This window comes from Alligator sinensis, unplaced genomic scaffold, assembly GCF_000455745.1.
Source record: "Alligator sinensis unplaced genomic scaffold, ASM45574v1 scaffold1086_3, whole genome shotgun sequence".
Classification (NCBI taxonomy): domain Eukaryota; kingdom Metazoa; phylum Chordata; order Crocodylia; family Alligatoridae; genus Alligator; species Alligator sinensis.
Window position 1 is genome coordinate 2,875,446 of NW_005841975.1, and position 11,098 is coordinate 2,886,543.

The window sequence follows — 11,098 nt, forward strand, 5'->3', positions numbered from 1 at the left end:
TGGAGGTCCTGTACACAGGTTAGAAACCTGCGTGAGCGGTGGGACTTTGCCATCTGTGTCTCCCAGCAGATGTCTGGGTAGTTTAGGTCCCCCATGACTACCGCCTCTTTAGCTTTTATGGCCTCTGAGAGCTGCCTCAGGAGCCCCGCATCTATTTCTTCCCCTTGCTGTGGGGGTCTGTAGCAGACCCCTACCACCAAATCCCTTTCTCCTTACCCCCCATGTAGCCTAACCCACAATCCTTCTACTTCCTCATCCTTGGATTCCGTCTTGATGAGGGTTGACGTATATTGCTCATTGACATAGAGCGCAACCCCTCCCCCTTTTTTCCCCACCCTGTCCTTTCTGTACAATCTATAACCCTCAATTACAGCAGGTCTTCCCAGCTGTGCTTTGCAAGCTTGTTTTTGCACAATCCACATACAGTCAATGGCATCCACCAGTGTCAAGACTTCACATGCAGATTATAGGGCTGGTTCTTCACAGGCACCAAAGGGAAAAGCACAAGTCCCACTGACTCCCTCCCCATCTCCAGCTGCTCCTAGTTGTCTTGAATAAGGGCTTCTCGTCCAAGGAAGAGGTTCAAAACTAGTCAGCAAGAAAGGAAAAGCATGGATTCCTTAAGCATAAGCTATAGGACAAAAATATGGTTTGGGGGGAGTCTGAAACACTCTACCTCACCGAGCAGCAGCAGAACAAGTGTTCAACTTCAATTATAAATACTCTAACGGAGGATCCACACTGGGCCCAGGTTCAGGCCCACAGAACAGGAAAGGAAACACTGGGGATTAGGCTGAACTGCAAATAGCTATTAGGCCCCCTTACCTGTATTTACATGTTCTCCAAATGACAAAACAAGCAAAAAATGTTATGCCAAGAATCCCCACTCACCTCATCGATAGACACCACATGGGGAGATCCATTAACGACTGAAGTCTTCCGATACCTACTGGTCAGCTGACATGGAAGTTTGATCAGAGTGGCAACTCCTTCAACAGTCTGTGCCAGTTTACAGACAAAGTAATCTAGAAAAGCAGAACAAGACATCAGAAATAAAAAGGCATTTTGCAGCTTAAGTGTATATGGAAGTCACTGCTAAGTCCCACGTGATATCAGAGTATGTAAGAGTTTTCTGTATGTTACACACAATGCTGCCAGCATAATTGCTAATAATGATTTTTCAAGTGGAATGCCTCTCTGACATCAGGGCAGCCAACTGGAGCTCAGCTCCAAGGCCCTCCCTCCCTCCCAAGGATCAGGGAACATACTTCAGCTTGGGAATCCTGTGATCATACTTGCTCTGTAAGAAACCAGTGATAAAGTCACACAAAAACATGAACTCTCTTGTAGAACTGAAATTCTGTTCCCCAACCAGCTCTAGCTGTCAAGAGATTTGGGGGCTTTATTACAGATTTCCTTAAAAACAAGCAACCCCCTTAACTTTCCAAAGAAAGCAAAATTCATCTTCAAATTAAAGCCAAAAAGCAAAGAGGCATACCCTGCCAGAAAGCATCCCTCACTACCATTAGCAGGCCTTCTGGCCCAGTAGTTTCAAGCAAAACACCAAGTTCTATAGATGTCAGCATTTGGGTACAACACTGAAGTAAATGAGTTGATACATACTAAAGAGAGTTGCTAGAAGCCAATTTGCTCTATTTACTGAGACTTGTATACTCTTCCCAAGGAGGGGTGGCGGTGCTGGAATGAGAGGGGAACATACCAAGTTGAATGTTTTCAATTGCCACACGCCTTCAAAGTGCACAAATGATGTTGCTACCACTATTCTGCAGCAGAAAAGGCATGTTCCTTGCAAGGCTAATAGCTTCCTAAGACCAGTTTTATGCTTCCCCTTCATACTCAGGCTGTAGAGTTGTCCTTTAGCTAAAAGAACACCAGATTTACCTCTGCCCTTTTTCAGTTAAGAAATGGCTGACCAACTTGGACCCTCACAACTCATGCCAAACATTCCAAGCTAAAACCATCTCTCCAGCTCATGTTTAAAGGATACTGGGGCTACAGCTGTTAGTCTGAGTCCAAATCTCTGAAAGAGTGATAAATGTGGGAGTTGAAAAGCAGGAGATAAAAACGTTTGACCATTTCACTATTCCCTCCCAGTCTCAGCTGCCTGCCTAGTTCTACACTCTACCACCTCCTCTCCCTTCCTCCAGAATATGACATTCTCTCAGAACTCAGACTAGTCTTTCCCACTTCCAGCTCAGAACTTTTCCCGGATGCACCACTGGTCTGCATTCCCTGCACCTACCTATTCTTTTACCTTTAACAATTCAGAAACATCTTACCATATACTCCAGACTCAGAAAAAGCACCCTAGATTCTATATTCTTTCCTCATGCTGCAATCTACAGGGTGCATTTTGAATAGCAGGAGAGAATATGAACATAGGCAGCATGATGCATGCGACTGAGGGCCAAAAATATTCCAGAATAACTTTGGTCCCCTGCTCTGCACCTCACCCCTCTTCTAGCATTTTACATGCGGAAGGACACAAGTCCGCCAGGGGCAGCCCACATTGCAGGAACAGGTCAGGCATCCCTCCCAGTGCCAGTAAACGTATTGCAGGAGACCACACACTGCCCATTTCACAGATGGCTCTGCTCCATCAGCCTCTAACAACACCCACTTCCAGCCATGCAACCAGGTGGTTAGAGGGTCAAAGGGGAGGCAGGGAGAAGAGAAATGTTTGGAAAATAAATAAATAAATAAATAAAAATTCAATTGCTTATGAGCATCTGACCATCCTCTCTCACATGCACAAGCAGCAAGCGTATTGTTTAAGGGCACGCTGCACAATATAACAAAATAATATGCAATACCTAATCTTTGCCTTTTTGATTGTATCTGGTCAGGGTCTTCCACAGCTGAATGAATGCTGAGAGAAAAGCAGACAAAACAGTTATTTACAGCAACTGACCTTCGTTTTTAAGAGCGAGCCCTTTTCACTCAAAAGCCCAAAACATATGATATAATCCCATACATACAAACCTGTTTACTTTACCTGCCCACAAAATATTTCCTTACAGGCACCATTAAAAACCAAGTGATTATAGAGGAATATTAGAAGCCTGATAAGGCTGAAGCCATTGTTACCTTGAGCGTTGTGTGAACACAGACAACATGGGACCTTAACTTGTGCAGCCCAAAAAATGCACTCTTCACCAACTATCCTCATTGCATTCCAGGGTCTCATGTCACCCATCCCACATGCATTCAGTGACTGACCAAAATAAGCAGAGATTTACATTTAGCCAACATGACTGCACAGAACACTTAGTTGCTTGGTACTAGCCATGCAGTTAAGCAAAGTTGACCCCCATCAGAATCAGAAGGGGTTTAGTCAGCCTTGCTGTGCTTATGACTGAACTCAGATGTTTGTCCACAGGGAGAAAAAAGAAAAAAATATTACTGAGGACATAAGATGGAAGTGTGCACATTTGAGTACAGTGGCTTTAAGTTAAGCTCATGAACCCATTTGGTTTTTGAAGCTCCTCAACTGGTGGTGCAACAAGCAAGGCAGATGCATTATTTCCTCAACAAGCAGAGTAAAACCATTTTCTTCTGTACCACTGGAGTCATTTTGAAAGTGGCAATGAAGTGTGGCAAATGGTTACACTTGCAAGACAATTCCAATACCTTCCTTCTGGGTTCTGGAGAACCACTGAAGTATTACCAGGATGGGAATAGTACAGAAAAGGTCATTGGAGGCTTTTGGCAACTAGAATGGAGGTTTTTTATTTCCTCTTGCCTGGGATGTGAGCAGATTTTCTTTTAAAATAAATTTAAGCACAACTCAGGTCAGGTCCACACTGCAAGTTCTCACTAGATTAACAGTATCAGTAGGGGTTGTTAGGTGGTGTAGTATGGCTGGCACAGCTGTGCAGCAAGAGCCCCTGGTGTGGGCACAGTTCATGGCAAGAGTCGAGCATTTTGCCAGCCCGCCTTATTTCATGCTGTTGGGGCAGGGGACAGGGGAATGAAAGCACAGATCTGGAACAAGCCAGGACCTCAGATCCATTCTGTGCAAAACACTGCAAATGCCTTCTGTTCCCGTCTCGTGCAGTGCCAGCTGCTTGGCATGTCTGAAGTCAGCCCCTGGCACACAGTAAAATTACAGTCAAACATGCTGTCAAGGGAGAGGCTCCTACAGGAAGCAGCATCCTCAACAATACGTGCTTAGGTCTCTGGGAACTCCAAGACCTTTTTAAGTTACCAGGAACTCTGGAGCTCCCAGACATCAGCAGGGAAGGGTAAAGTCATCTGATCTTCAGTGTAAAGACAAACTAAAGTAGGAATCTTGTGCTCAGTTTTGATCCTGTTTCGTATAAGTTGGACAGGGGCTGCAATTGGCCTGTTTGACAAGTGAACTTCTGAAGAAGAGGGTCAGAAGAGGTACAGCTAGACAGATTAAACTCTATTGTACAGTAGCATCCTCTTCCTTTCCCCTCTGTGAAGATCGCAACTAGTTAAGTATCCCATTGTACTGCAGGACCTCTGATGGGCAGTGTGATGCGTCAGAAACTAGTTATGGCATGGACAATCCACAGTGTTTATCACAATCTGGCCTTGGGCTTCAGAAGAGCAGTAAATCCCATTTTATACTTGAAATCATAGAAAAGCAGGGCTGGAATTGACCTCAAGAGGTTATCTAGGCCAACCCCCCACACAAGGGGAGACAGAGCTGGAGAACTGAGGCACAAAGAAACTAAGCAACTTGATCAAAGTCACATATGGAACATGAGATGGAGCAAGGACTGCTTCTAGTTCCAGGCTGGTTCCCTAATCACTAAGCCATCCTTGACATGGAAGCCATCAGGAAGTTACCAACATAGATGCAACACCTTTGACTTCATTTTTTATGAGACACCTGTGTATATTTTTGTCCCATAATTCATGTTTGCGAGTACATGAGAATGTATGTTCGGGAGAAGTGGTATGTTGTGCCATAATGTTGGTACTGGCCACGGGCAACAACCTGATACGGGGTCTGCGGGTGCTCAACCACCTGGGCGATAGCGATCGTCTGCTGGAATTTACCATCCAGCGCAAGGTGGTAAAAGCTTCCAGCAAGGCAGCAACCCTCAACTTCAGGAGGGTGGACTTCAACAAGGTGAGAAAACTAGTGGGGGAAGCCCTGAGGTCCCAGGGCAGGAGGGAGTTGAGTGTCCAGGAGGAGTGGTCACTCCTTAAGGAGACGATCCTCCAAGCTCAAAGGGAAGTAATCCCTACACAAATCAAAGTGGGCAAGAGGGCACAAAGACCCCCATGGCTCACCAAAAGCATCCGGGAACGTCTCCAAACAAAAAAAGGAGGCATACACCCGTTGGAAGGGAGGGGCCATCACAAGACAGGGCTATAACTCGGTAGCTTGGGAATGTAAGGGGGCAGTCAGGAAGGCCAAGGTGGAAATGGAGCTGGGACTAGCAACCCAGATCAAGGACAACAAGAAGTCCTTTTTCAAATACACAGGGGGGCAAAAGAAGGTGCCAGGTAATGTGTGGCCTTTGCAGGACATGCTAGGAAATCTGGTCATCTCACCTGACAGTAAAGCTGACATATTCAACAATTTCTTTGCCTCCATATTTCTGAGGAAGGACGCAGATATCTCCCCCATTGGCGCCCCCCACCCCGCCGAGGGCCCTGTGGGTGGCACACCCAGGCCTAGGGTTAATGAGGACCTTGTCAGGGGACTTCTGGAGGGACTAGATGTATTTAAATCCACAGGTCCTGATGATCTCCACCCCAGAGTGCTGAAGGAACTAGCAGGGGTCATTGCGGGACCTCTAGCACAGCTCTATGAGCACTCATGGCATAAAGGCGATGTGCCGGAGGACTGGAAAAGGGCCAATGTGGTCCCCATCTTCAAAAAAGGGAGGAAGGAGGACCCAGGAAACTATAGGCCCGTGAGTCCTACCTCGGTCCTGGGGAAGCTTTTCGAAAGAATTATCCTGACACATGTCCAGGAAGGGTCAGCAGGGGAGGTTATGCTCAGGGGCAACTAGCATGGGTTCATTGGGGCAGGTCTTATCAAACCAACCTGGTGGCCTTCTATGACCAGGTCACCAAGTCCTTGGATGCAGGTGTCACAGTGGATATAGTCTTCCTGGACTTCAGGAAGGCCTTTGACACTGTCTCTCACCCCATTCTCAGTAAGAAACTAGGAGACAGTGGTGTTGATGCCTACACGGTCAAATGGGTCACTAACTGGCTGGAGGGCCGCACCCAGAGGGTGGTAGTGGACGGGTCTTATTCGACCTGGAGGGATGCGGGCAGTGGGGTTCCCCAGGGCTCGGTCCTCCGGCCTGCACTACTCAACATCTTCATAAGTGACTTGGGCAAGGAGGTAGAAAGCACCCTGTTCAAATTCGCAGATGACACCAAGATGTAGGGTGAAGTGGGTACGCTAGTAGGAAGGAACAGGCTGCAGGTGGATCTAGACAGGTTATAGGGGTGGGCAGATGAGAACAGGATGGGATTCAACACTGACAAGTGCAGGGTAATGCACCTGGGGAGGAAGAACCAGTGGCACACCTACAGGCTGGGGAACTCCCTTCTCGCCAGTGTCGAGACAGAAAAGGATCTTGGAGTCATCACTGATGCCACAATGAACATGGGCCGGCAGTGTGGGGATGCAGTCAGGAAGGCCAACCACACCTTGTCGTGCATCCACAGATGCATCTCAAGCAGGTCCAAGGAGATCCTCCCCCTCTATGCAACACTGGTCAGGCTGCAGCTGGAGTACTGCATCCAGTTCTGGGCGCCGCACTTCAGAAGGGATGTGGCCAATATGGAGAGGATCCAAAGGAGGGCCACCTGCATGATCGGGGTCAGCAGAGCAGGCCCTACGAGGAGAGGCTGAGGGACCTGAACCTGTTCAGCCTCCAAAAGAGAAGGCTGAGAGGGGATCTAGTGGCAGTCTACAAACTAATCAAGGGGGACCAGCAAGCATTGGGAGAGTCCCTGTTCCCCTGAGCAATCCCAGGAGTTACAAGAAACAATGGACACAAGCTAGCGGAGGGTAGTTTCAGGCTAGATATTAGGAAGCACTATTTCACTGTCAGGGCAGCTAAGACCTGGAACCAACTTCCAAAAGAAGTGGTGCTGGCTCCTACCCTGGGGGTCTTTAAAAAAAGGCTGGATGAACATCTGGCCGGGGTCGTTGGACCCCAGTACTCTTTCCTGCCATGGCAGGGGATTGGACTAGATGATCTCCTCAGGTCCCTTCCGACCCTACCAACTATAAAACTATGAAATACAGGTGGAGAGGGAGGAATGGATGAAGACAAGAAGTCCCTGAATGTACCCTTCCTTCCTGCATCCTCTATATGGCCTGGAAACTTAAACAGAACTGCACCTGGACATAGGTCCCAATGCCCCTGAGTCTTAACAGTCCAATTCTGGCAAGCAAACAAGTCAGTCTAGAGTCAGCTCACCTTCCCCAAGAGCTTTCCAGGAACAGTTTCCTAGCACAGGTAACTGGCAACGAAGTAACAGATAAGAGCATGTAACAGGAAAGATTAATCATTTACTACTTTCAAATATCTGACTAATAAGAGCTGAGATAAGCTCTTCTGTGGAGTCTTGCCTCTCTTGCATTTAGCGTTTCTGCAGTCAGTATAAGTAACCTGTCCATTCGTGAGACTTTAAAAATAATCTTTGATCACCAAGCAAGACTAGTTTGTCCATCCCTTCTGCAGCTTAGGCATGATGGCTAAAGAAAGAAGTCAGAAACTCCCAAGCCCGTGAGAAGACCAACCAAAAACCTGGAAGTAGAAAAAGATGAGCAGACACACACACACACTTTCATTAGGACTATATAGTGTTCAAAACCAAGTTGGAAAAGAAGAGTGAGACCAGGGAGATATATCATTTATTAAAAAAAAGACTGAAAAGGAGATGTGCACTCCTAACCCAATCATTTGAAAAACACACTTCAAGTGAAGGAAAACATCCTCCTCCATCCCTCTTCCCAGTTTCAGAGGACAATGCCCATCTCAGGTCATTGTTTTCACATATTTTAAGCAGAATTAAATTTCTCTTTAATAACTGCAAAAGTGGATGCATCATAGCAGCAGAACCACCCTGACATATACGTACGCAAGATCAGGCCCTGTTCTTTTCATACCCTTTTTCCAACCAGTGTAGAGGACAGTTGATTGGGGCATAATTTAAAGCTGTAAAGAAAAAAAAATCAAATTTTCATTTGTTAACCGAGAAGGTTGAATTCTTGACTCCAGGGTCTAGTGTACTACTGGCTAAATGTTTTCATTCCTGCCCCTGCTGAAATGTCTTGCTCTACTCCACGTCTTAATAATTGATCTGGTTTTGGATCCATGGGCAACTGGTGCCGCCTTAGTCAGGGGGAGCACATGTCCCCCCTGCAACCAGTCTCAGCAAGGGGGGGCAGGGGTGTCCCCCCACAGGTGATCCTGCAATCCCAGGGGGCTGCGACTGATTGCTGCACTGGCTGTAGCCGCTTCTGGGAGCAAGCGCCGGCTGATCACTGCAGCCACTCCCAGAAGCAGCTGCAGCCACTCCCGAAAGTGGTTGCAGTGAGTGCAGCAATCGGCCACCGCTTGCAGGGGGGGCACTGACGTTCCCGCCTGCCCCCACTGCCCATCGCCTAAGCGGCGAGTGTGGCCATCAGGGGGTGCACCAACGTGCACCCCCTACACGTCGCCACAGTTTGGATCCCAGTCACTCAGTGTCCAACATTCTAAGCATACCCCAAATTCTTTTCAGTCTTTCCCTTAGAGTAACTGTGCAGCTGGACTCAAGGAAGCACATACAATACTAGTACATCTGTCTTTGACCAGAGGCAACTAGTGAATGTTTGAAGACTTCTTTGGATAAGAATTTCAGAAAATGAAATGTTTTTCAAGATTGCTGGTAGAAGAAAAAAAGGATTACAGACATACAGAAGTTGCTCGTGCCAGCTGTCAGCATGCCCATCTCCCTGTTATCTTTTCCATATAACTGCAAGATAGAAGTTATTTTCCCTTGTAAGGGGAATTTGAAGCTCACCCTTGAGGCACTGAGCTAGTCATACAAGAAATTAACCTCAGTTTCATTTAGGTGTGGGTCTGAAACTTATTTGGACAGACCAGGGCAAATGTCTGTAGGCAAGCACAGTCTGGACTGAGAAGGGTTTACTTCAGTTTCACCCAAAATTAATGCATAATCAATTTTAGAAGAACCAAAAAAAGACTGGGTTTATATGGGAGCATCCATTCAAACAGGAGCAGCCATTCAGCCTTTTGCGCTGGTTTAAAGTTTGCGGATTAAAACAACTCAGTGCTCAACAAGACAGGGTCTCACTATGTGGCCAAATACCTGCCCATTCAAGTTCCACTCATCCCAGTGCAGTCAGGCCATGTCACTACCTGGGAATTTTCTTTGCTGTGCAACAACCTTTCCAGAAAACACGATTCCCTGACTAGGTTAGAAGCAGCTTAACTTTTACAAGGGATACAGCCAATCTCCAACCACCTGCTTAGCTAATCTGCTACTACAGTTTGCAACGGTAAGCAAATGCTCAGAGGAAGATATGAAGCCCTACTAGATGCACGTAATTCAGTGCTAGAGAGCTGAAAAAAAACAACTGTTCCAACCATTCCCCTTGTACAGGGCTCGTGATGGAGAACAATGCCCATATACCACAAGCCAAGCTCTTTTCTCCTTGGAAGCTTTCTTACACAGAATCTACAATAGTGAGTTCTTACACTGGTTTTGTCTCTCAGTTGGGGCAGGAGACCTCAACTACCAATACTGAAAGATGCTTTTCCACTAGGACCAGTCAGAAGATGAACTCGGGAAGAGGTGTGAAGCAGCTTTCTTCTGCAGCATCCCTCTGACTGGACACCATCAGCCCTGCTCACCCATTCAATACAAATAGTGTCATCTAGGACAGGGGTTTTCAACCTTTTTAAATAAGTGTATCCCCGGTAGCTGGATGTGAAGCAGCAGCAGCGTGGGGTGGTGGGTGGCAGCAGTGGACCCCTCCGGTTGACAACTCCTGATCTAGGACATAAAGACAAAATCTTCAGGCTTTAACTCCCTCCAAAAATTTTTCTTCTCATTACAGCAAGCAGCTCTCTCAAATGTGTTTAGTCAAGAATGGTCGAAGCATTCAAGTTGGGAAGAAAGTTCCACTTCCTCATAAGTCCAGGTGCAGAATCAGTACTGTCTGACAGTAGACAATGGTGACTTCTGTTATGCAAGAAAAGGTTCTCTAGCAAAGGCTGTTTGTTTGTTTTTTTACCAAAAGAAGTGGTACAGAACAAGAGTCTCACAAGGACACTTCAGTAGGAGCTGAAGCATAAAGGCCTAGACGAACAGAAGATGCAATCCCTCCCATTCAGTCCAGACTCCCTCATTGGCTGGAGCTCAGAAGTTGAAATCTGATTGAGGTGCACCCCAGTTACTTTCCCCTACTCTGTGAACCAAGAGCAGCACCGCCCTAAAGCAAGACTGATGCAAGGACCTTTACACTAAAAACAAAGCTCCACTTGGAGAAGAGCAAGCTAACAAGTCTTTGGGAACTAACTACATTAATACAGATGCAGGTAGCGTGCAGTGCTAAGAAGCAGTGACACTGACACAAAACTGCATCCATATTGGCAACACGATACAAAAGACTTCAGACTTCATACCAAAAAGAATCCTGTCAGACAATCCCTGCCTGGTCTCTGGTTGAGGAAAGATTAAAACATATCTAGTGAAAAAATTCACTAGGACCCTGTAGAGGATAGATGTGACCACATCTTTTAGATAACTGAAAAGATTGCACAAAATAAAAAGTGAGCACTGCAATACATTATATCAAATGAAATCATGAAATAAAAATGTTTAGGCTGAATGTTTTCTTCTCCTGATAATCAATAAGGTTTCAGAAGCCTCAGCAATTAGATATTCAGAGCTAAAAAGAATCAGGTCCTGAAGAAGCCTAGAAAAAACGATATGTTAACATTGAGGTGTAGAGGCTAACTTGGAGCCAATAGCACAAACTTTACTAAGCCCCCTTGAAAGGACAGGTGCAAGCCTGTTGTAGAAATGTGAAGATTTGAAAATATAAAAGGGAAAG

The 11,098-nt window shown here is 46.3% G+C and overlaps 1 protein-coding gene across 9 annotated transcripts in view; it reads right to left on the minus strand.

The window, feature by feature from the left end:
- The window catches only part of SENP2 (SUMO specific peptidase 2), a 36,963-nt gene that overhangs the window by 24,938 nt on the left and 927 nt on the right, over positions 1-11,098 (minus strand). For 3 of the 9 annotated variants that reach the window (XR_003093395.1, XM_014518695.2, XM_025200799.1), the window contains exons 2-4: positions 2,835-2,890; positions 1,624-1,698; positions 892-1,025 (exon numbers count right to left, since the gene is read on the minus strand). Coding sequence is in view for 8 of the 9 variants with exons in the window: in XM_014518695.2 (XP_014374181.1) it covers positions 892-1,025; positions 1,624-1,698; positions 2,835-2,890 (265 nt within the window). In the remaining variant the exon portion in view is untranslated. Of the gene's footprint in view, positions 1-891; positions 1,026-1,623; positions 1,699-2,834; positions 2,891-8,112; positions 8,190-9,737; positions 10,036-11,098 lie in introns of all 9 variants that reach the window. The other 6 variants (XM_025200803.1, XM_025200801.1, XM_025200802.1 and 3 more) reach the window with 4 other exon arrangements.